Source organism: Pimephales promelas, chromosome 21, assembly GCF_988280905.1.
Source record: "Pimephales promelas chromosome 21, fPimPro1.hap1.1, whole genome shotgun sequence".
Lineage (NCBI taxonomy): Eukaryota > Metazoa > Chordata > Actinopteri > Cypriniformes > Leuciscidae > Pimephales > Pimephales promelas.
In genome coordinates, this window is record NC_142789.1 from 13055304 (window position 1) to 13082544 (window position 27241).

At 35.4% G+C, this 27241-nt stretch overlaps 1 protein-coding gene across 1 annotated transcript; it reads left to right on the forward strand.

Moving 5' to 3' along the window:
- Window positions 1-9357: 9357 nt before the first annotated feature.
- psmd14 (proteasome 26S subunit, non-ATPase 14) lies at window positions 9358-26668 on the forward strand. The gene is made up of 11 exons (XM_039657608.2): window positions 9358-9493; window positions 10111-10167; window positions 14491-14562; window positions 17354-17473; window positions 20280-20350; window positions 20436-20586; window positions 23742-23849; window positions 23966-24040; window positions 24124-24249; window positions 24376-24438; window positions 26483-26668. Exons 2-11 carry the CDS (start codon window positions 10120-10122, stop codon window positions 26579-26581), a joined length of 933 nt encoding a protein of 310 aa, XP_039513542.1. The 5' UTR covers window positions 9358-9493; window positions 10111-10119; the 3' UTR covers window positions 26582-26668.
- Window positions 26669-27241: the final 573 nt, after the last annotated feature.

Genomic DNA, 27241 nt, shown 5'->3' on the forward strand with positions numbered 1-27241 from the left:
AAAGTGTATCAGGTCAGGGGAATGTAAAAGTGTTGCAGGTGAACAGCCAGTTTCTCGGGGGAACATTAAAATTTTGCGAGGTAACACAATCTCATATTTTTACCATCACCATGTCCCTTTAAAGGGGTCCGTGCATTATATTGAGTGCACCATTAAAAGTTATTTTTGTTAGAGTAAACTTAATGTATTCAAGCAGGCTATAACATGTAACTTTGCTAACTTTGCCTACCATTATTAAACATTCAGCCAAACATTCATATTGTTCAGACTCATGGAATTTCGCTTAATTTTAAAACATCATAAGGCCAATGGCTGCAGTTTCATTCTCATTCCTCTAATAACTGCAATACTACAGTGTCTGCCAGGTTTACAATGCACATTTTAGTTCATCAGTCATAAAATGTAGCCTATCATGCTAAAATTCTCTCCCTTGAGAGCAGGGAAGAGCCAAAATTACGAAAACCGGTTCACACACCCAACCACCAAGTTCATATTGAACATTTCCAACATCACATCATGTGCATGAGTTAAATCTGTCATTACATTTATTTACGATGTACCGTACATGATCTGGAGATTTAACCGAAGCACATGATGTACCAATGTTTCAAAGTCAAACTTAGCTTGTTCCTAGATCAATGTTATCAGCTGGAGGTGCTCTACATCTGATGGGCTGGATCATTTTTCATGAAGGGGGGTAAATAGCTTATATCCAGCAGCGGGGATGTTCTTGCATCGCCTCTTTAATTATTCAGTCTGAGAAAGCGATCCATTTGCCCAGTCAAATCCTGATGCGAAGAGCTAAGCGACCACATGTCGTACATTTATGGCACATCATGTTCGGTGGCCTTTCCTGGAAAGGCTGGATCTGCTTCTCTCTTCTTTTGATTTGAAACACTGCGGTTTAGAGTTTCTCCCAAAGCGATTGATCTATACAGCAATTTTGCTGCATTAAACATGCATGAATTTTAATGACTGATCTGAGCCAGGCGAGCTTGTAACAGTAAAGCCTGTTTAGCCACATTGAGCCAAGAGAACTGGATGCTTTTACAACCACCATGTTAAAATCCTATTAGAGGAAACAGTTGTGCTCAGCTGAAAGCAATTTAACATACATCAAGACCGACTCATTTGCTTCTCATAAATGTGGAATGATCTTGAAATATGTCTTGAAAATAACAAAGTCTGGATTGTTAAAGGCACCAATGATAGCAGAAATACTAGGCACGGCGCCATCAACATATGTTTCCATTAAACATTCTATTGCAGTATATAACGTGAATAACAGCGCAAGTTGTTCCCTGAAAGTTATTCATTTAGATTTCTATTCTATTTTATATTCTTTTCTCCTTTTTTTTTAGATAGCGGTCAGCAAAACCTGAACTGCATCTATTTTAAGAGCAAAATAACAGGGTATATTTCACAGTAAGCTCTGGGCCCACGTCATCTCAAAGCCCATTGCTGAATAATAGATGGCATGTGCTGTTCTCTTATTCCCAGAGGAGCTTCCTCTTCCCTCAGGCCCACTGCGATCACCTACTGGGAGGCTCCCGAGCATGGTTCACTTATTGGCCAAATGTATCCCAGTCACTGCTGATATGCGTTTTTACTGCTCCAAGACCCGGTCAAACCACACAGAATCTGCTGGGTTGGGAGAGAGAGAGAGAGAGAGAGAGAGAGAGAGAGGTTGTTTGCAGCTTGGGAAATTAGTCACAAAAAGACTTCTGACTTTTCTTCTGACTTTTCACCTTGAGGATTTTAAAAAAATAAACTCTAGTTTATTCCTATAGCTACACGTTTAATTTGTCCATTCAATTTGTATTGCATGTAAACATGTAGTTTAACTCATTCTATTAGACGTGATAGAATTTACATAAAAATTCTTTCTTTCTCTCGTCTAATTTCATATATAGCATTTTATATAACCTATATATACAGTTAATTAATATTTTCACAATATTTCCCCAGTTTGACAAAATGACAGCTTGACTGAAAATATATTTGTACACAATATTACCTTAAATGTTCTATATTTTATTCAAATCTCATATTTCCTTTCAAAATCTTTAATGACAGACTTTTGTTTGGATGTGGTAGAAATTATGCAACAACTGAGACTAATTTGTGTAGGGCTATTTTATTTATTTATTTATTTATTTATTTTTTAAGTGGGGCAAAATAATAATGTAAAATAATAAAATGTACACATAAAAGACAAAAATAATACGGTTTCCAAGACAAAATCTATTAGGAGAATTTTAGTTTTGGTAGAATCACAGTTGAGCATGTTACCCATGTACATACTATGTACTTATTGTAGTAATTACAATTACTGGGTAATAACTAGGTACTAACCCTGAACCTACTCCTAAACCTACCCCTAACCCATGTACTTACCTTATATTAGCCAGTACTTTCTAGGTAAGTACACTGTAAGTACTGTACTGTAAAAGGAAGCGGTACCAACTTTGATGAAGTCATTTAAAAAGAAGCCAATCATAAAATAGTGCAACCTTCTAAAAAGAAAAGAAACTGAATTAAGTTTTGAATCTAAATCGGAGAACTCAGTTATTTTACTGAATTTCTACCGTCTCAAAACCAGGCGGCAGTTTGATGCCTGTTTCCTCTCAGTGTTTTTTTTTTTTTTTTCTCCCTGTGGTTTCCTTCCTGTAATCTGATCTATGAACTTTTACTCTCAGCATTCCAGGAATAACCACCCCCCCTTCCACCACCAAAACACACATCCTCCACCGCGAGGCCATGACGAAATTCTCCACATATTGACTAAATGACTCACATTCCAATCACTTTCACATTGGGTGAACTACGATAATGTTGATTCTGAACCATGAGCAGATCCATTAGTGAGTCCACGGTATAATACTGCACTCTAATCCTGCATTTTTATCCACTCGAGAGGCCCACTCTCCAATGCAGTAACATGATAGGCGAGGACCGCAGAACCAAAGCTCGGTCGCATATTGAGCCAGTTTAGGTATGATCTGCAATCTTTAGTTGTAGTCCTAAGTCTTATCTCCAGCTGGCCAGAGGGAAAAGCTGTAACGGGATCCTGTCCTGCGAGAGAAGGGAAGGGTGGGTAGGTGGGTGGTCGGAGAAAGGCTGGAGGCATTTATGGCTGAGGGGGCCGAGGGGTCTGGAGACTGAGATTCCACCAAGTGAACCCCCCGAGGTGGATTGGGGAGGTCGCATTTGTGCTCAAGAGAAAGGGAGTGTGTTTTGGGATGGGGGGTGGGGGGGCTCATAACGCATTACTGACATACCAGTGAAGAAGTCTGGTTTTCACAACCATTCTCATCCTGTCTTGTTCTCACACACAAATGCACACGTTCTTTTTATTTCCAAACGTCCCTGGGTCAATCTATACTTATTTTGGATGCTAAAGTCAGCTTGAAACAGTGAGACAGTGAGTTTTCTTCCCGATTGTGACGTATATACTGAAAAGTGTTCTCAAACAAGAAAAAAATTGCAGGATGGGACTTGATTTTGTTCATCAGTGTGACGTCACTCCCCTTTGTAATCGCATGTTTGTAGGCCCAACTAAGGATGCCAGTAGACATGGATATAAGAACACCTTCCAATCACAGAGTAAATAAAATGCGTATTAATTGGGGGTTTATTATTGTTCCGAAGAGACGAGATTATGTATCAAGAGGGAGAGTGAGTTGTTTTGATTAAAGTTGACAAGGGCACGTGAATTTATTTAAAATATAAAAATAATGATGTGCACAGATAAATGTTTATACTGCAACATTCATTAAAAACAAGAATTGTCCATTTTGATTTCATGGTGACTTTAAATTTGTTATTTTGCCTGGTAAACCTATTATGGGGACAAAATTCCCCCACAAAGATGGCAATATCCCATTATGGGGAATTTTGTCCCCATAATGTATTGGTTTACCAGGCCACACACACGTTCCCCCTTTTTTGTCATACTAACTATTGTATGATGTCTAGAACATTCTCTCACCCCCACTAGGGGTTTATGATTGCTTTTAACACATTCCTTGCATGTGCTAATGTAAGATCGGTTTCACATACTTAAACTTATAATCTCTGGTGGTAACGGAGATGAACCCATTGGGCAAATGACTAACGCGGATGATGGAGTCTGTGGTTTTGAAAGCGTTGTTTTTCTCACATTAAGCAGTGCAGATTGCTGCCTCGCAGCCATATCGTATAACTTCTTGCGAGAAGAAGATGGAAAAGGAACTGCTGTTCTAGGTGAAGGGTCAGTCTTGGATTATAAAACAAGTGTTTTTACATGCTGTATCCCATGTTTCTCTCTGTCCCGTCCCTCCCCCTGCAGTGGTATTAGCATATCATACCTCATTGTCAAGGACTGCATTCTCCATGATCCTTCCTGATTCTTAACCACACACACCTGTCACTCATCAGCCCTCATCACAAGCTAGCACACAATATTCATAGATGCCACCTACGTCAGAAATAGAAGCGCCATATTGATGACCGATCTTGCCCAGTATGCCAAACTGCCCATTTGAATGAGAGAGAAAGGCTCCGATCCTTATTTTTTACTGATCCAGTTTTCTTTTGTCCTTTAATATCTGCCCCAGACTTGCCCCAATTTGCCTTCCACGATATATATATGAAGAGTTCAGATGCAAAAGCCTCTAAGTGCCATATGAAATTTTCTTCTAGAATGATCATTTTTATCAAGCTTGTATATTTAAGTTCAGTGATTTCACTTAAATGGCAATGATAATTACCTATTAATTGTTATTTAAGTGAAATTACTGAACTTAAATATACAAGTTTGATAAAAATCATCATTAAAGAAGAAAATTTCAAATGGCATTTAGAGGCTTTTGCATCTGAACTCTTCATATATATATATATATATATATATAGGGCTGTAAAACGATTAATCGCGATTAATCGCATTCAAAATAAAAGTTTGTGTTTAGATAATATGTGTGCGTAGTGTGTATAATTATTTTGTATATAAATACACACACACATGCTATTTAAGAAATATTTGCATGTATACACTTTATATATATTTATACATAATTAATATTATATATAAATATGAATATTTGATATATTGAGAACACATTATTCTTAAATATAAGAATAGCCTATATTGCGTTACTTCCTTATCACTTCTCGCTTGGTTGTGCAACGTCGTTGGCGGATCAGACAGAAGTTGTCGGCGATTCTTTCTTTTGTGAAGTCATGCGGTGTGAAACCCCCAGTCGCCGATCTATCGTGCAGTGTGTGGACGATGGTGTGGACACAGCAGAAACTGAATGTTACCCCAGTCCTGCAGTGTGGAAAGAACAGTGACCTGTCACCTGACTACTTCGAAAATCATGCCGCGTGAACTCAGCATAAGATGCGATACAGTTTATACTCTTTATTATATACAGAAATGGACCATGGTGAACATATTCCCAGACAGCAACATAGTGTCGGCCCAGATCCGGCCCACGCTTGGATTCCACACTGCCCAGATGGGGGCTTGATTAGTGGGTGTGGCTTGCGGAGCTGTGCAATGTGGTGCATTGTGGGAGTTGTTGTCTTACATACACTCTAAAAAATGCTGGGTTGTTTTAACCCAACTTTGGGTCAAATATGGACTAACCCAGCCGTTGGGTTAAATTTTTACATTACATTTTTAACCCAACATTTCGGGTTTGTCCATATTTGACCCAAAATTGGGTTAAAACAACCCAGCATTTTTTAGAGTGTACAAATGCGCCCTTCGGTTATTTTCTGTCTTTTCTCGGTCAAGAGGGCACCAAATTCAAAAATTATCTTACATTTCGACTACATATTTTGATCCACTTTCAATAAAGTTTAATGTTGAAATTGGTGAAATGCTCCTTTAAAAGTCTGCCCAGTCATCGTCCTGACAAATCAGCTATGTCCTCGTCTGCTGCCATGATTCAATGTATGTTGTCGTCATCTTCGTACAACCTACAAAAGAAGACTGTATCTCTCAATCCATCAAATTATTCTGAAATCATCTTCCAAAGTGCTGTTGTTTCTGTTCCTGCTGTTCCAGTGTTGTTGTTTATCTGTCGTCATCACTGTGTCTGTGTCATACCATCATTCCTTCATGTATGTTGTAGGTCTAAAACATTAGGCAGTCATGAACACTTGGATTGCAGCAGGTATGTTCTGGTCACGGAGAGTGACCATAAACTATGCGAAATGCATGTATTGCTATGCTAATTGACAATATAATTACAGTTAGTTAAGGACGCATGCTTTCCTTATCTTTTGTCGTCAATTCAATCAATCGCTGCTCTATTTTGTCTCAACTTGATCTGCTGCTTTGTGGCTGCCTAATTAGCATAACATTCTTGAAATCCAAGAACAAAACTGATGGATTTTACTCACAGGTATTGCACTGTAAGTTGCATTAGATAAAAGTTATATAGCACACTACATTCAATACAATAATGAAAAAGCATAGTTTCATGCTGTTGAAACAATAAAAACCATCAAAATAAAAGAAAAAAATGTGATATTTATAAACCAATAATAATAATAAAATGATATTCACTGTTAGTGACAACAAATAAAAACAGTAAAAGTAAAATTAATGTCTAAAATACAAGACAGAATACATTAAATACAATAAGGAAAAGCATGGTTTCATGCAGTGGATTATTGGCAGTTGAGAGCATCAAACCATCAAAATAAGACATACATCTAACAATAATATGTATTATTATTATTTTGAATAAAAAATATTTTGATGTTGCTTTGCCACAATGTCCATTAAAGCTATCTTGGTCCACAAGCAAAACCAAGTCGAGAACCGCACCCAGTACTTTCTCGGATGACTATTTGTGAAATCATAAACATGAAGAGAGGCTGCTTAGCCTTATTGACTTCCATTTTCACAGGAAATCATCCTACACCTCTCACTGTACCACTTCCTGTTAGGGGCTGTACCAGAGGAAGTTGCTCAAGTTTCACATCAGAAAAGTTGCATACCAGATACTGATATTGATCTAATCTGAAGAAGAATTAAAGGCTACAAAGCTTTAAGTTGTCACTTATCATGACTGACAGCTCGCAAAATTGCATGCTGTGCCCTTTTCGTATCTGTCACGCCCCATAACTCTCCACAGGAGGTTTCCGCCGGTGAGAGGAATACTGCCACCCTCTGGGGAACATTTCGGTTTTGCTGGGACAAGAGGTCTCCTTTGAACTTTACCCTGAGGTCATGCCTGACTCTCATAAGCGCTGCAGTCCTGTGGGGATAATTACTGGAACAGACACCTCACCTCAGCAGCAGCAGCAGCAGCGGTGGAAACACGAGCGAGCTCCACTGTGATTGGTGGACGGGATTCTTTCAATCGGTCATGTTCTGAACTCTGACCTGCTGAGAATTTAGTGAAGTAATTAATGACTCAATTCTAAAGTTGTCATAAATATACTATTTGTTTTAATTAATTCCGAATCAGTGTAAGAAGTATTAATTCTCCAGTTAATGAACTCATACAGATTAATTGTAGGATTTAAGTAAATTATGATAAGTATTGGCTTATTGAAATAGGGTATCTAATGATTCAAATGTAATATATATATATATATTAGTTGCGGTTCAAATGTTGACATAAGATGCGATACAGTTTTTAGGCTTTATACAGAAATGGACCATGGTGAACATTCCCAGCAACATAGTGTTGGCCCAAATGAATCAAATGAATGAACATTTAATGAAAAATATTTTTTGCCATTCATAGTTAGTCAAGAAGACTGAAGTAGTTATCATTAAATGTTAGTTTGTGGAATTGTATACACATAAACAGACTGATCTATGTTTCCATAAAAAATAACGTTCATAAGGGCTAGTGACAATGGCTGGATCCAAAACCTGGATCCAAAACTGCTAGAGGGGAGGAGCTGGACGTTAAGCTCTACCCTTTGGCTCTGCGGTCTCTAAAATGTTCTTTTTATTTTAAAATTCTTAGCTTATGATTATATGAACTTTATGATCCTGCAGTTCCTAACTTTTGACAGACTTTTGTTTGGCTGTGTTAGAAATGATTTAACAACTGAGAGACAGTGATTCATCATTTGTGTAAAAATAAATCAATTTCACACAATACATATAGAAATTGTTTATGAAACTTTATTATAGTGCACTTTTAAAATGTAATAAATGTGTTTACATTTAAAAAAAAAAATATTTTAAATTTTAAAGGTAGCAAGTGGGACAAGTATAAAAATAATAATGTGTAAAATGCTTTTCTTTTCTTTTTTTTAGCAAAGCAAAGTAGCAAAATTAATATGGTTTACAAGTTTTATTGTAACAATATATGTGAAGTGTCACAGGGAAAATTGAGCCTTATGGGCTGGCTGTACCTGGATCACAGGTCAAGTGTTCCATCTAGTGGATATTATCTCTCATTACACCCATCGAGAAACACCGGTTACGGCGCTGTTGTGTCAAGAAACTGGTCCCGTGTGTCACACAATTGAGACTTGAGTTAGACTATAGTGAAAATAATGTATTAAATACTACAATGGAATAAATTCATCTTCGAAGGGAATAATGTAATACCGGTAGCCTATGTAGCAAAATAATAAGTGGATTTTGTATATTTCTAATTTATATTTTGTAGTACTCTTCATGAATTTCTTTTCATGTCATGAATTAAATTAAATACTAGAATGTTTCCTTTCCATTTTCAAAATAAACAATAAACAATAAATAAAATAAAAATACACAGATTTCCAATATGCATATAACATAGGCTATAGCACATGATACATGACTCCACTCTCTCTATATACCATAGAGATTAGCCATTGTATACGATCCAATATAAAGCTGCAAATTAGAGGGATGCTTCTCTGTTGTCACACAATTATCAGATGTTATTCTCTGTATTGATCTTCTCTGGTCATGAGAGCCTCACACTGATGGGAGGATGGAGGCAGGATTCAGATTGTGAGTGGAGGGCAGCAGGAGACTGAATCTCCTGCTAGGTGTCAAAATTGCCTAGAGGGAGAAGAGGAAATGAAAGGGGAAAATATGTTAATGTTAAAAACACTGAACGAGAGTAAACAATCGCTTATTATCCACCTCGTTTGTGAAGCTAGGGATTTGGCCATTTAAATAGAGTAGAATTGAATAGAAACGTTGATTGACAGCAAGTAAATTCTGATAAAGTGAAGCACTAAAACTATATACACTATATATATATATATATATATATATATATATATATATATATATTAAATATGCTGAGGTAGTGAGTATATAGTTTTAGTGCTTCACTTTATCAGAATTATATTTTGTGTGATGTAGCTCTAAATTCCGATAATTATTTAAACCTTTAAGAGACTTTTATTTTGAAAATTCGATCTGCCAGTTTGTATAACCATGTTGTGGTACATTTCATGCTGGTAATTCTGGCTGATTCATTGTAGACGGTCTAAAACTTAGCTGGCACTCTGACATTATCTTATTCTCACTGCACAGGTAAAAGAATAATACATGTTTTCTATTATAAAATAGCTGTTTATGGAATTTCACAGTCTGCGGAGGCTGTTTGTGTGATTATAGACGCTTAGTATGTTGTTGAGTGATGTAACGTTATTAGTTTTGCCTCTGTAGCATCATTAGCCTTTCTTACAGTTGTTTAGAGGTTACATTAAATTATAACGTTACATTAGTAAAATCAAAATTGTTTCTGTTATTTTACGATATATCTTATGTCTACACACTTTCGTTTTCCCGTTGTTTGTGTTCTCATAAGTCTCATGTAATTACTCGTGTAAAAAACACCATGCTAAATAGCTTAGCATGTTAGCAGTTGAGGTCTGGCAGTAAATTAAAATACTGAGTATATAACAATTAAAGGCTTTTTAATATTAATATTTGAGGTTGACACCTTGGAATGTTCTATTAGATACATTTTAAAAACGGGTCATTATGATAAGTAGTTTTTTTTTTTTGAATATCTAATATGTGATTTAATATTCATGATTCAGCAACATTCATAACCGTGCCCAGTGCTGTTAATATGAAAAAATAAATAAATAAATAAAATGACAAGCTTGTAATCTAAAGATATCTGCTTGTTTCTTTATGTCTAGATCTAAGGAATGGACCGGCTTTTGAGGCTTGGAGGGGGGATGCCGGGACTCAGCCAGGTAATAATATTTATTCTGATATTAAGATATATCTGATAAACATGATGGTGTAAATGACAGCAGCCTGCAGTCATTAGACAGCTGAATACTGAAGATTGCATCACTCAGCACATCAACACTGATGTTCACTACAACTGCCATCAAACATGCTGCGAGATACTGGGAGATAGTCACCGACAATCTCCATTATGCACTTGCATGTTATTAGTGGATATTTAAAATTGATAAATATCCATTAAAAGGTTCTCATTAAGGCGAATGGTCTTACAGAACTTTTAAATTTATAGCTGGATAAATTATAATAGTTAGCTCAGGTCCATTAAATATTAACAGATAGGCCTACAGTGTTAGATTTAAAAATGTATTAGTAAATGTTAAAATTAACATAAAGTACAATTAATAAATGCTTTAGAGGTATTTTCATTGTTATTTTATGTTGTCAAATGTAGTTTACAAATGGAATCTGATATTATAAAAAAAATGCATTAAATTAAAGTTGAAAGTCACAGTGAATATATTTATAATGTTACATATATCTAGTTCAAATAAATGATATTCTTTTGAACTTTCTATTCATGAAACTTTATGTAAAATATGAACCAGCGCGACCGGTTTCAACATTGATAGAAATGTTTTTGTTCAGTAATTTATAACATGATTTAACAAGTGATTTCTGAAGGATCATGTGACGCTGAAGACTGGAGTAATGATGCCGAAAATTCAGCTTTGATTTCAAAAGAGAATTTTACAATACTATTTTCACTTTATTGTTCATCAAATAAATGTAACCATTTAAAAATGTTACCAACCCCAAACTTTTGAACGATAGTGTATAATTAAACACTATTTCATACTGAAAAACCAGCCCTGGCGACCATATGAAATATGCCTAAAATCCTTTATAACCAGACTGAGAGATCAACTATGGGCATCACACCAGTTTAGACTTTTTAAAGATTTAGTCCCCCCCCCCACCAAGGTTAAAAGCCTTTGATTCTTACATAATGACATCTGTATTACTGCAAACGCTTCCTGTTAGTGAAAATCCCTGTGCTTGAGTGTTTCTGGGAACTTTATGCGAGCAGAAATGTGTCAGGTGGTAAGCAGGTGCACAAAATAGGATGCTTTTTTTTGGGGTGGTGTTATTGAGGGAGGGGTGTCGGTATTCTGAGAGTGTCCTCATGTGGTTTTTCTCAAGGCTTGTGCATGATGGGTAGAGAGACGTCTCTCGGCTCTCTCTGCCAATTAACACTTCCAGTATCAGGCTGCCTCCCTCTGATTCACACCCCACTCCAGCAGGCAGAATGGAAGAGAGAAAGAGGGGGGGACGGACGCCCGTCATTCCTTTCTTTTCATCCATGTTGGTTTCATACGCTTATTTCCGCAGCTGCACATGCTTAATGTTTAAAACTTGATGATATTTCATAAAGGATTGATTGGATTTTGGACAGTGTTGATTGGATTTCTGCAGTTCCGAATGTAATTTTCTCAGTCCTCGTGAGCTTTGATTGGCTGTTTGATGTTCACACATATCCATATGGCCTAATGTGTGTGTATTTGATGATTATTGAGGTACGTAAATGTGTACATGACAATTACACAAGGGTCACTTAACCTCGAGAAGATGTTTCCCAAGGTGACGGATAGATTTTGCAGGATATCTCTTCACTTCTCTGTTTGTGGAGTGTCACGCCAGCATTAATCCTGTGCTTTAGGGGGCAGCTGTCAATCAGACCGCACTGACAGTCCGCACTTCTCAATCTACGAACAATTCCTGCGCCTGCATATTTGTGTTCAGATTTGAATACGTTTTATTTTATTTATTTATTTTTTTTGTACAAAAAGTGCTGGTACAACATTGATCATAGTTAGCCTAACTTCCTCCATAGGATGACTTGAAATATTTAAATTAATACATATGAATATACATAATCACATAAACTGCAATCTTTTCTTTCTCTCCCCTCAATAAGTTCAGTTCTTGACATTTCTGGAATCTAGGGCTGTGAAACGATTAATCGCATCCAAAATAAAAGTTTGTGTTTACATGATGTGTGTGTGGTGTGTAATTATTTTGTTTATATAAATATACACACATGCATGTATATATTTAAGAAATGTTTGCATGTGTGTATGTATATATATATATATATATATATATATATATATATATACAAAATTAATAACACATTTTTCTTAAATATATACATGCATATGTGTATTTATATATACAAAATAATTATACACACTACACACACATTTTATGTAAACACAAACTTTTATTTTGGATACAGTCGATTAATCATGATTACTGGAATCGCATAATGAATAATGGTTAATTAAATTAATCTATAAATACTCCTAGTTCTATTAATAGAATTTGTTTGGAAATGAGCAGCTTTGTTATATTATATATCTTTTAAAAAGAAAAACACTTTAAATCCCCAATACATTTTTTTTATTGCTATTATCGATTTTATTACACATTACATTTGTTTGCAGATTTATTACATTTATTACTATCACAATTCTTTAAGATCCGGTAGTCACATGCTTCTTTTCACGGTATTAGTAGATGTTTCAAAGAACTTTGTTAATAAGCTGCCTAATTAATGACTCTGACACCTGGAATTAACACCCTCCTCTGTTGTGTCAAAGTTTGGGTCTCTGATTTTGTGATTTCCTGCATTGCTTTGTTTCACTGGATGTTGATGTCAGACATACCAAAGATAGATCTTTTGACTCTGTACCTAGCTTGAAAAGGTCATTTATCTGTTTTATTTTAATATTAGATGTAAACGGATCCAGTGAAGGTCGGATGATCCATTTACTAGCATTTAACTCATGTCTCTGACACTGAGGGCTTGTATTGTGGGAAGCTTATTTGACTTTTAATCATTCCCAGGAAACAACCCTCTGCAGACACACTGAAGCTTGAGTCGACATTGGCTAGTACATTTTTTTAAAATTATTTTACTCACCAGACTTTTTACATTGAATGGAAGAACAATGCAAATAGAAATATGTAAATAAAATAAATATAAATTTCAAGCCTTATTATTAAAGAAGTAAACAGTAACAGTCTGTAATAAAATAAGAACAAATAATCACACTACAAGCAATGTCACAAATAAAAACAATAAAAGATAGGAATTAAACAGTGCTTTTCAGGTTTTTTCATGTAGTTGGATTAATTATAGTAATCAAATGTAAAAAAAAAACAGCATAGTGTTCACTGTATAGATTAAATATAGATTAATTATTATTAACAAGTTATTCAGTCAAGAATAAGTGAGTCTTTTGTTGTTGGATTATATTAAAAGGAGTATATTAGGCTACTGTGGGCTTCTCATGTTGAGTGCGACCTAGAGCGCTCTCAGGCAAGCGACTGTGTGAGGAAAAATGTCTCTAATTGCATTTGAATGGAACGTTTAATTCGTGAAAATGCAGTTACATCTAATACGAATTATATTTTCAATAGTTTGAATAACATTTTTGTTAGCAAAACTTAATATTTTGTAATTATTTGGGGTGTGATGAGATTGTGTGCCATGCTATATTAAAAACATGAGTTGTATCTATCTCGTTGAGGTGAAAAGCTGTCTCGTGAAATCAGCTTGATTGCATTATTGCTGTATTTTATTCCATATGATTCATAGTCGGAATGTAGATCTGAAGTTTAGTAGTATCATGTGAATTAAATTTAGATAATATTAAACAAGAATTTGATCATGCGCCATCTGCAGGCTTTTGTCATAATACATAATATACATAAGTTATTGTTTATAATAATATGGATTTTGACAGTATTGTTCAATAAAACCATAAAATTTCTTGCTTTTGATACTTTCAATTATTATTGTCTTGTTGTTTTTATACATGTATTTTAAGTCTTTTGAAAGTGTATTCACTTTTTATTTCCACAATATTATCCGATTTCTCAGTTAATTTACAAAATAATTGGCAATTACTCGTTACCAAAATAATATTTTGTGACAGCCCTAGATTTGTTAAAGGGATACTCCACTTTTTTTGGAAAATAGGCTCATTTTACAACTTCCTCAGAATTTAAACAGTTGTGTTTTACCGTTTTCAAATCCATTCAGCCGATTTTCAGATATTTAGAAGAATATCAGTAACCAGACAGTTTCTGGTCTCATTGACTTCCATAGTATTCCTACTATGGATTCATATTTGTACTAGTGGAAATAGAATAGTTTCCTAGTTCCTTCAAAACGGCTTGCCATAGAGTAAACGGGCAGTGTCTTGCTAAAGAGATTTGATTCCCCTGGACTGAAGTGTAACTGTGTGTGATTTCCACAGGGTCCTCCCACAGATGCCCCTGCTGTGGACACAGCTGAACAGGTGTACATCTCCTCCCTCGCCCTGCTGAAGGTCAGAACTCAGGATACACACAGTTCCTCTCTCACACATGGTCTCTTTCATACCTGTTGTTGTGTACTGGTTTATTTCTCCTGGTTTTTAGTTCTGTTGTTGCGGTTTCAGTTTGGTTCTGTAAATATATTGTATGTTGTTGCTATTAGAGGTGTGTGATTAGACTAATTTGTGGCCACAAACATAATTTTAATGCTGTGTTTGGTCTACCAATGATTTTTCATATTTAGGAGCACAAACATTAAAAGGGGGTCATAACAATTTTTTTTTATTCCTTGAAGTTGGCTTACCATGTTGTTAACATATTGCTGTTGTTTTTTTGTACCATTTTTGCACAAAAAAACAAATGTATTGTACAAGCTTCTGTTAATTTCACTGTTCATTCTATTCCTCAAAAATATTTTATCTATTATGGCTCTTTTTACATATAAGAAACCACAGAAACCAAAAATTCTTGGGCCAGTCGCATGTTTCCAAATTTCAAACTTAACTGTTCTATTTCATCAGAAACGATCTTAACCCTCATGTGATGTTCAAACCCTATAACACCTGTGGTGTTCCCGGTCAAAAATGACCGGCCCATAAGAAATAGCTTATAAATCACTCTTTATACCATATTTTCACCCAATCTCGGATTCAAACTTTTTGTCAACATGTTCTCTTTCAATTAGGACTGGTTTTATATTTTGATTTGCATCTGAATAATCATAGGCCTGATTTATTTGAGAGTAGGTATTTAATTTTTTTGAGTTTTTTTTTGTTTAAATTTTTGAATAATTTTGGAAATATTAAATAAAATCTGAAGAAAATTGGTATTATTGATCACACTAGTCAACTTAAAATTTTCACCAGGAATTTTGTTTTGAAACTTTTGTTTTGTAAAAAATATGGCACATAGTCACACTTGTGATGTTCCCGGTCAAAAATGACCGGCCAATACAAAATAGCTTATAAATCACTCATTATAACATATTTTCACCCAATCTTGGATTCAATCTTTTTGTCAACTTTTTCTCTTTCAATTAGGACTGGTTTTATATTTCTCTTTGTATCTGATTAATCGTGGGCCTCATTTATCGGAGAGTAGGCATCTCATTTTTTGAGTAAAAAACAAATCATTTATGAGTAAATTTGGAAATATGAAAAAAAAAAAAATGGAAAAAAATGGCTACTGTTCATCACACTAGTCTACTCTAATGTTTCACCAGGAATTTTGTTTTGAAACTTTTGTTTTGTAAAAAATATGGCACATAGTCACACTTGTGGTGTTCCCGGTCAAAAATGACCGGCCAATACAAAATAGCTTATAAATCACTCATTATACCATATTTTCACCCAATCTTTGATTCAATCTTTTTGTTAACTTTTTCTCTTTCAATTAGGACTGGTTTTATTTTTCTGTTTGCATCTGATTAATCATGGGCCTCATTTATCTGAGAGTAGGCATGGTCAAAAATTGTCAGAGAACTAGTTGACAAAAAAATTGAATCCAAGATTGGGTGAAAATATGGTATAATGAGTGATTTATAAGCTATTTTTTATAGACCGGTCATTTTTGACCGGGAACACCACAAGTGTAACAAGGTAACTAAACTCCCACAAAAAAATAAGAAAATTTTCAAAAAACAAATGAGATTTAGTTATACCGTTTGGGAACAAAGTCACAAAGTTTCAGTCCAAAGCGATAACATTAACTAGTATTTTCAGGAAAAAGAAAATCTTCTCCGGGTCAAATTGACCCAAACACCACATGAGGGTTAAAACAGGGCTTTAAGATTTTTTATACCGAACTTGTCCTTCAAAAGGACAAGAATGAATACCGAACTTGAATACCACATACTTGAATACCAATTGAATACCAATACTACATGAACTTGAATACCAATACTACATGAATACCGAACTTGTCCTTTAAGCTGTAAAAGGTTATGTCAAAAACTCACAGTTAACAAACACATTTTGCATAATAGGTCTCCTTTAATAGCAGAGAACATATTTAGAGCTGCCTCAGCAGAGCTCAATGCTAAGAATTTTTTACTGGCCAGGGGTGCGTTTCCCGAAACCATAGTTGCTAACCTAGCAACTATGGTTTTGGGAAACCCACCCCTGGTTTCGGTCAGTGGTTCACATTTTTAGATACCAGTGAGAAATCACAATTCTCTTACAATGATACTACTACATAAAAAAATTCTAGTCTAATTAATGTACATTTATAACATTATCATAGACAAGCGAACAGTCAGTAATAAAATAAGAACAAATAATCCAAAACAAATAAATACGGATAAAAATTAAATAAATGGTGCTTTTCAGGATTTCAGGTAGGTCTAACTGTAGTGTTCAGGTACAGAATTTAAATAAATAGGTGTAAAAAATTTAACTTGTTTAACATTCTATTAATTTTATACATTTACTTCATGGACATCCTTCTGATATATATTAATTTTGCTCTCTGTTTGCTTGGTTATCTGTGTTTCTTTGTCACAAGCACTGTACTGTACACGTTGTGTGGTATCGGTTGTTGGCATCTAGCATTTTTATCAGGCCGAAAGTGTGTACCGATAGTGGTATCGGTATCATCAGTGCATCCCTAGTAATTGCTCATGTGTCAAAATGAGCTGTTTTTGGAGCTTGATTAAATAAATACTTTGTTTATAATGAGGAGAATGTTTTAAGCTGTGAATTGTGAAGCTTGCAGCATGTTGGTAAAAGGTAAAAGGAATTTGATTTCTCATGTTATAACCCCTGTTATTTTTCCTCTTTCATTCCATTTGTTTGTTTGTGTGTAAAGATGCTGAAACATGGCCGTGCTGGTGTGCCCATGGAAGTCATGGGTCTGATGCTGGGAGAGTTTGTGGATGATTACACTGTACGCGTGATTGACGTGTTTGCCATGCCGCAGTCAGGAACGGTGAGTGAACATTTTTGATACCTTGGTATACTCTATCAGGTTCACCAGGGGTTCCTTAATTAGTTGTATCAAATGTAAGGCCAATTAAATATATTAAAGGGTATAAGAAAGTCTTAATTAGAGCCATATCGATATATCGGCAGACCGATATTAGGCATTTTCCAAACTATCGGTTTCGGCAGTTATAATGGCCGATAAATTAATATTTCAAAAATAAAATAAAAACGGACGAAACACGCTTGAACCATGCCATGAGTGTTGGAGTTGTATAGTTTGTCCACCAGAGGGCACTCTACACCGTTCCTGTTGGCAACACTCGTTGAGTTGGGAACAATACATACATTGGTTGAATAACAATTAAAAGAACATTCCCATCAGTTCTCTTAAAGGAACACTCCGACTTTTTGGGATTTTAGCCTATTCACCTTACCCCCCAGAGTTAGATAAGTCCATACATACCTTTTTCATCTCCGTGCGTGCTATAAGTCTGTTTGACGCACCCACCGCTAGCCTAGCTTAGCACAAAGACTGGATGTGAATGGTTGCAGCTTTCATACTAATCCAAATGAGTGACAAAATAACGCAAACGTTTTCCTATTTGCATGTTGTGGTTTGTATAGTCACAGACTGTACAAATATCAAGGCCATATGAGACACAGACATCTTTTGACCGTATAAATACTATATTTTCTGAAGGCGAAGCACTGCTACTTGGGCAGATTGATAACCATCACCTGAGACGCACCGTGATGAGGAGCAGAGAGTTCGCTCAGTGTTGGAGTAAAGAGTCAGCAATTACTAACGTTAGATAGAAAAGCATAGTTTATCATGGGTGTTTGCTTTATTGTATGAGCTGTGACAATAAACAGGGGAGACCAGGTAATACAGTACCATGTTTCATTGATTTCCAACCAAAAACGCACCCAGATTTATAAATATCACATAAATAAATAATTATTATTACAGGAATCAATATATTTTAAATGCAATTTATTAGCTGAACCAAATGTATTCAACAGTAGCCTATATAATACAGTATTGCATTACTATAGGATAGAATAAGGGAAAGTAATAGCACAAATTGTTTTTGCACAATGAACTCACAGCCTATCGTACCCTTTTTCACACTCAAGTTCGTTATTTCCATGGTTATTTCAAATTTAGGCTACTAGGCGCGCCGCGCGCAGGGTGCAAGTTCAATGCGGTGAACGCGCTCGTTTTTTTTCCGAGCGCGTCCGCACCGCATCAAGATAAAAACATATTCATACCCTAATCATATAATAGTGTCACTAATGTTACATTAGCTCTGGCTAAAGGCACTGTTACAGTAGGTCATCTAAAAACATAACGGATCACTTACCTCAGCTGCAGGTGATCCAATTGTCCTGTCTGTGCTATCGATGGGATAGCCGTATCCTTCAGCACATTATGGTCCGTGTGGCAAATTCCATTTTTTCAAAATAGTCGTCCATTGAAATGTGCCGAGCAAACATAATGTCCCTTGAAAATCTATTTAGGTGTGTTGGATAAATATCCAGAGTAAGTTAGCCATTTCTTCATCCAGTCAGCGTTTTTAGTTGGAATTCTGTGAAACATGTTTACCTCCCCTGTTTACTGTCGCAGCTATTTACAATAGAGCGAAAACCCATGACTGTAAACTACGCTTTTACTATTTATAAATTGCTGACTCTGTTACCCAAACACTGAGCGAACTCTCCGCTCCTCACCACAGCGTGTCTCCGGTGATGCGGTTATTACTCCGTCAAAGTAGCAGTGCTTCGCTTTCAGAGAATAGTTCCCAGGTTTCATACGGTTAAAAGATGTCTGTGTCTCATTTGACTTTGTTATTTGTACATTATGTGACTATACAAATCACAACATGTAAATAGGAAAACAATTGCGTTATTTTGCCACTCATTTGGATCAGTATGAAAGCTGCAACCAGTCACATCGAGTCTTTGTGCTAAGCTAGGCTAGCGGTGGGTGCGTCAAACAGACTTCTAGCACGCACGGAGATGAAAAAGGTATGTATGGACTTATCTAACTCTGGGGGGTAAGGTGAATAGGCTAAAGTCCCAAAAAGTCGGAGTGTTCCTTTAACTCAAATAAGCATGAAAAAATTTGTGACTATCATGTCCAGTTTAAAAAAATAAAAATAAATAAATAAATAAAATATCGGCCGATATATCGGATTTTAAAACCCAAAAATATTTGTATCGTATCGGCCTTCAAAATCCTTTATCGGTCGAGTTCTAGTCTTAATTATTTCAAGAGGTCTTAAATTTGGAGACAGAAAAACAGGAATCGCAATTTATGATTTAATGTAATTATTAAACTTCAAAAGGCTATGATTTAATTAAACACTTCATTTTTCAAAGGAAAAAATGCTCACAGTTTACCACACATTTATTTCAAGAGATTGCTTATTTTCTACTGTATCTACTGAATAATGACAATGTTCTCATGCAAACTCATTGCATGTCTAAAAAGCATATGTACAGGGTTTACCAGCTGTTCCAGAAGTGCCACCTACTGACAAGAGAGGGAAATTGCATTTTCATTCAGTGAATGGATCGAAAAGAAGCTAATGCGCATTTTAAAAATCATACATTCATAAAAGATTGTACATAATCTTCTCAATGTGGCAATAATTTTATTTGTGCAGGGCTTATATTTGATTTTAAAAACCCTGCAGATACTCTGATTACTATTGTATTTCTAAAGATGTCACATCACCTTTGAGTCGATGTATTTGACAGCAAGCTTTAGTGTGTTTAACGATTCTGACGGTTTGTTCTGTTGACAGGGTGTGAGCGTTGAGGCCGTGGACCCTGTTTTTCAAGCCAAGATGTTGGATATGTTAAAGCAGACGGGAAGGTGAGAGAATCAGAGTAAAAATCTGAAAATCTGTTCTAATATAAAACTAAATGTCTGATAATGAGGGTTTGGGATCTCTGTGTAGGCCTGAGATGGTGGTGGGCTGGTACCACAGTCACCCTGGTTTTGGCTGCTGGTTGTCGGGTGTGGACATTAACACACAGCAGAGTTTTGAGGCGCTGTCGGAGCGCGCTGTTGCCGTGGTGGTCGATCCCATCCAGAGCGTCAAGGGAAAGGTAGCGGTCCATAAACACAAACAATGCAACACTCGTTTTAATGGAATCGGTCATTATGTAGAAGTGTTTTCATTTTTGGGTCTCCTATTCCTTTAAACACACACTAACAGATGTTACCGCTTCTTCTCACACGCATTCTGCTGAGATTCTTCTTTCTTTTCTGCTGTATATGTGAACGTGCACTCACACTTCCTGTCAGAGTGTGAGAGCGTCTGGATGTCTGTGATTTTTCTTGTCCGCTTGCCGCTGTGAGCTCTATTAGCACCCTCTGAACCACGTGAGATAGTGTGAGGACTCCATCTCTATCTCAGTCCTGTGTTGGGGGATGGGGACAGGATGAATTCATAAAGGATGAATAAGAGAAGGCAAATAACATTTAGGAACATACATATAGTTCAGTTTGATTGATTATGGATGGTAATATTTTTAAGGCTGACCAATAATAACATGCATGTAAAAATGTAATAACCGAGCCATTCAAAAGTTTGGAATAAGATTTTTTTTTACTTAAAGAGGTTAGTGTTTTTATTCAGCAAGGATGCATAACATTGAACAAAAGTGACAGCAAAGCCGTTATAATGTAACAATATTAAATTCTGTTGACAAAAAATGTATCATGGTTTCCACAAAAAGTTTTACGCAGCTCAACTTTTGATAATAATAATAAATGTTTTTTGAGCAGCAAATCAGCATATTAGAATGATTTCTGAAGGGTCATGTGACGCTGAAGACTGGAGTAATGATGTCAAATTCAGCTTTGCCATCACAAGAATAAATTATATTTTGAAGTATATTAAAATAGAAAAATGTTCTTTTAAATTGTAATTTCAATATTTTTCTGTTTTTCTTTGTTTTTAATCAAATAAATTCAGCCTTGGTGCGCATAAATGATGTCATTCATAAACATTAAAAATCTTAATTACCCTAAACTTTTGAACAGTTAGTGTACCTCCTTTATGATGGTTACATTATTGTAATACAACATTATTTATGTGCACTGAGAGTCCATTTGACCAATAATATATATATATATATATATATATATATATATATTTGAGCGGTGGAGGGGGACTGGAATAAAACATTTAGCTGAACTTTAACTTTAGTATTTGAGCTGAAAGGTTTTTATTGCATGCACTTGTTTGTTTCCGGTTTTAAAATATTCATCCACCACACCTCCAGAGTATCATCACGTCTCTGTGAACACACAGTACAAGTGGTTTAAGAAGGGTTTGTGACTTCTTCATGGTGTAAGCACTACACAGTCTTGCTCCTGCGCACCCTCCGAGCATCACACGCTCAACCTGGCAGAGGGAACGCCCCCCTTAGCACAGATGTGGAGCACTGCAGGATTTTACACCAGTTCATTCAGTCAGGATCTAACGAGTCCCCAGGGTTCAGGAGGCGTTACTTTGTGCTCTTCCAGATAATCTGCTCCCTCTCCTACTTGACACTCTTTTGTCCAAGACAAAAACTCCCATCACTCACTGTGATTTGCTCTAAGGCTTTACTTGAGTTTTGTTTCACTTCTTTCTGCCTTTTCATATTCTCCATAACATCCTATTTAAAATCAGTAGCATCAGTAGGTGTTTTGTGTAACTGAGAGCCAATTAAAAAAACCTAATTAAAAATTGTGACACTGCATGTGAAACAAGGTATGGTGCATAATTAAGTATTTTTTTTATTTTATTTTGTTGTTCTAAAAGCTTTAATGCAACTTTATTATTAAATCTTTATTATGGCTATAATTTATAATTTTATAATTCTCTGGTATTATGTTGCTGGTCCTAAAAATTTGCCCACATCGCCATATTCCCTTTAATTTTGGAAATAGGCCATAAGAAAATAATGAATACAATGTAATTCATTATAATATTGCATTATACAGTTCCATAAGTTGGTTTAAAATATGAAAAACTGTTTAACAAGCTTTCCATGTCTTTTTTTACTAAACATTTTCAAGGGTTTTTTTCTTCAGATTTAAAAAAAAATTATTATATTAAAGAAATCAATAGAGTATATATGAGTTTTATATGCATATGAAGAGTTATACTGGACATTATGTTATTATAAATCCTGAATATAAAGTTATATTTCTGAAAAAAAAAAAAATATATATATATATATATATATTTTTTTTTTCCAGAAATATATATATATATATATATATATATATATATATATTAGGGCTGTCAAACGATTAATTGCGATTAATCGCATCCAAAATAAAAGTTTGTTTACATAATATATGCGGGTGCACTGTGTATAATTATTTTGTATATATAAATACACACACATGCATGTATATTTTAGAATTTTTTTATATAAATTTATATTTACATATAATATAAATTATATATAAATATATATACAGTATATACATGAAAATATTTCTTAAATATATACAAGCATGTGTGTGTATTTATATATATAAAATAATTAAACAGTGCACCCACATGTATTATGTAAACACACTTTTATTTTGGATGTAATTAATCGCGATTAATCGTTTGACAGCCCTAATATATATACTTTTTCCTTTGTAAACTCTTATATGAATATATTACTTGTATACTATTGTGTCAATAAATGTCCTTTGTAGCTAGTCTAATAATATAATATAATATATTATATAATAAAATTCTACCTGGCACACTTCCTTAAATTTTTATAGTATATAGCTGTCACCTACTCTTAAACCACCAAAGTTACGTATAATCCCACATTTTTAGAACCAAGAGGTGTTCTGTTTTGCAAGTGGTGTTCAGCTCGACTCTTTGATAAGAGCTTTATATATTCACCACCATGAATCGTCTGTCACCTCTCTTCCATTATGTGTGTACATGGCTGTGATGTTTCTGTGTGTGACGGTTGCTCTGCTCAATAGTGTTCATGTGGGCAGGCTTGACCTGTGTGTGAGCTCATGTGCGTTATCATCGCATATGTGTTGTGACAGCAGCACAAAGCCTGCACTCTTACTGTAAATGTCTTTTTCTGTACTCTGGATTGGATCAGATTTTTTTTACTGGTGTCCTCTCACTCCTTAAAACCAGAGTGAGGTTATTTTGCAGCTCCCATAATGCATTTAAATTTGTATATATAAACTATAAATTTAGGTAAGAATGTGAACACCACTATTCGTTTTCCTCCTCCAGGTTGTGATTGATGCTTTCAGGCTAATAAATGCCAATATGATGGTACTGGGTCATGAGCCACGTCAAACCACTTCTAACTTGGGACACCTCAACAAGCCCTCTATTCAGGTTACATTTATATATATATATATATATATATATATTGAAAAAAAGTCAATTTTTTTATATTTATGAAATACTACTTTTAATGTAGAATTTTACTAAAAGTCGTATATCTTGTGCAGGCTTTGATTCATGGACTCAACAGACATTATTATTCCATCACTATCAACTACAGGAAAAATGAATTGGAACAGAAGGTTTGAACTTATAGATGTTTTAACATGATTTTGTTCTTCGTTTGTTAAGACCAGACAGTCATACTGTGTGTTTATGTGTTCAGATGTTACTGAACCTCCATAAGAAAAGCTGGATGGAGGGTCTGACCCTGCAGGATTACAGTGAACACTGCAAACTGAACGAGACCATCGTCAAGGAGATGCTCGAACTGGCCAAGAACTACAATAAGGTGAGGAAATGCACAGGGACGTGGGTGTGAAAAGTTAGATGGTGAGCTGAAATTAAGCTTTTCTGTAGGGAGACTTTCATTCATGAAGTATGTTTGATTTAAAAAAAAAAAATTTCTTCCCTTCAGGCTGTGGAGGAAGAAGACAAGATGACTCCTGAGCAACTTGCCATTAAGAACGTTGGAAAACAGGTTTTTAGTTTCTTCTTGTCTCTTTCTTCATATTTTTGGTGGTTTGTCACTATATTTACTAGGGTTGGGTTAAAAATACATATTTCTCAGATTTCTGAAAGACCAATATTGATTCTTAGGGTCCGTTTGCACCTGGTCACTTTTTTGCGTTTTCTCTGATTGGATAGCTATCTGATATAAAAATAAAATGACCAGCTGTAAATGCCCTCCTATAAAACGTTTGAGACTGATTTATATCTGATCACTCAAATAACTTCAGGAGGTGGTCTGAGACGCATACCAGATGAAACGGTACAAGTGTAAATGCGTCTGGTTGTTTTAACCACATGCAAATTTTACTCCTCCCAAAATAAACGTGAGAGCTTGTTAAAGGCTGTATGGCGTTATTGCCAAATATGACGGCGCTACAGCAACACGCATCATCGCAGATGACTGGCTGAGTATCTGTTCAGCAAACTGCTGCAATTGAAAGTGAAAGTAAGTTACAGATGCTCAACACCAAATCATCTTCATTAAAAGTAGTGAGTTAATGAACTTACCAGTGCTGATGCCTTTCTCTCTCCTAATGTGGTCTATGATCTTGAAATAAGCTGATGATAAAATACAATGCGGCTTATATCTGTTGCTTTCGCTGATGTAAACTGTTAAATTTGCATATAATCCAGGAATTGAAGATCGGATTTATATCTGTTTTGCTGAGACACATTTGTCTGGCCAAGTGTAAATGGAACCGGTTTAACGAATCAGATGGCTATCCGATCAGTAAAAACGCGTGAAGTTGACCAGGTGTAAACGGGCCCTTAAAGGAGTTGTTCACTTTTCAAAAAACTTTTGCTGATAATTTACTCACCCCCATGTCATCCAAGATGTCCATGTCATTCTTTATTCAGTCGAAAAGAAATTAAGGTTTTTGATAAAAACATTCCAGGATTTTTCTCCATATAATTCACTTTACTGGGAACCAAACGGTTCAAGGTCCAAAAGAACTTTCATGAATCAAGCTGTCAGTCTATGCTGTTTTCAGTTGATGAATGATCTAAGTTTTGGAGTGCACGTCCCATGAAATAAATCACTAAAAGCTTTGTTATTTCTTATATGAAAGAAAGTCTCAGCTTTCAAATCATGTTAATTTTATGACAAGATTCAAACAATAAATACGGTTTTGGTGCTCTTTAATGTGGTGTGACCGTTCGCTGTTGCCTCACATTATCTGATCATCTCTTTCGCTTCACTACTAGTTACGGCATTAAATAAACATGAATGAACATCAGAAGGTATCATGAAAGATACTGTACAACTTACTGAAATCCGTAACATCACATGTAATCGCTTAAGTGTTTCAACCGCCGAAAGACGCCAGTAAAACAGCTTGTGAAAAATGTCACGTAATTACATTTACCTTAGAAAAGCCATTCAAAACTCATCAGCTATTTTTACCTTAAATGTATTTTTTTAAATAAATGTGTTATGTTAGCCACAATTATTATTATTTTAATTTAAAAAGGAAAGAAAAATAATGTTGGAGTATAACATTAGTTTAATAAGAAACTTCGGTAACGCTTCCTTTTACAGTGTACTTACCTAGAAAGTACTGGCTAATATAAGGGAAGTACATGGAACAGGGGTAGGTTTAGGGGTAGGTTCAGGGTTAGTATTAGTTATTACCCAGTAATTGTAATTACTGAAATAAGTACATCGTGTTTACATGGGTAACTGGACTGTAAACTTGAAACTTCCTGTTACTGAAACTTCCTTATGTGCAATTTAAAGTTGCCTACAAATCAGGTAAGTTGAACCTTGTAGTTATATATTATAGTGATGAACCAACTAGGGTTCCTTGTACAGATTCAAATCTCAAACAACCAGAGGCGAAATCGAATTGGGGTGCTTGTGAATAGAATTGGGAAATGTGTCAGTGCCTAGTCCTAGTAATTACTGTAAACCATAGCAGACCTGGCAAATACTAGTGTTTGACATCTTTTTGTAGTCTGAGGTGTACAGGACTTAATGGACCACATGTCTGCTATTCTCTTTCTCTCTCTAGGATCCCAAACGGCATTTGGAAGAGCATGTGGATGTTCTTATGACATCCAATATTGTGCAGTGCCTCGCAGCAATGTTGGACACCGTTGTGTTCCAGTGATTTCCCTCTCCGTTTCTGTTTGTGCATAAATGTTCATATTCTACAACTGTTTTGTCTTTTTAAGAAATAAACACAAAATGCCAGTAACGCCATTGTCTTTCCTGCATGGACATCAAGGAAAAGGTTGCATATGTAGAAAACAATTGTTCCAACTCTAGAAATGACTCATTATTAATGTTATTATCAAGATTTATCATGTAGATGTTGAATTATTACTGCAAAGGGATGTAGTTTCAGTGTAAATCAGTTGTCCTTGCATTTCTCCTTGAAGTTCCTGAGGAACGAAATCCTTGAGGGAGATTTTCAGAGAACAATGAAACACCTTATTTAAGATGACAGCACTTCAAGACGATTCTTAAGTGAGCATCAGTGTGAAATATTTATTTGTGTGCTCGGTAAACATGGTTGTTCCTGTCTAAACGTTTTCACTTGATTTGAGAAATATTTAGAAGTCACCTCTTTATAAACCCATCTCTAATTGGCTTTATGCACAGCTGCATTACTTCCTGAACTACAGCCAGCTCCTTTGTTTCCTGTCTTCCATTATTGGACAAACTGATTAATCCAGGTGTGTCTGGTTATTGTTGTTGTGACTACTGAGGTCAGGCACACCTGGATTGATCAGTTTGGCCAATAATGGCAGACAGGAAACAAATGTAA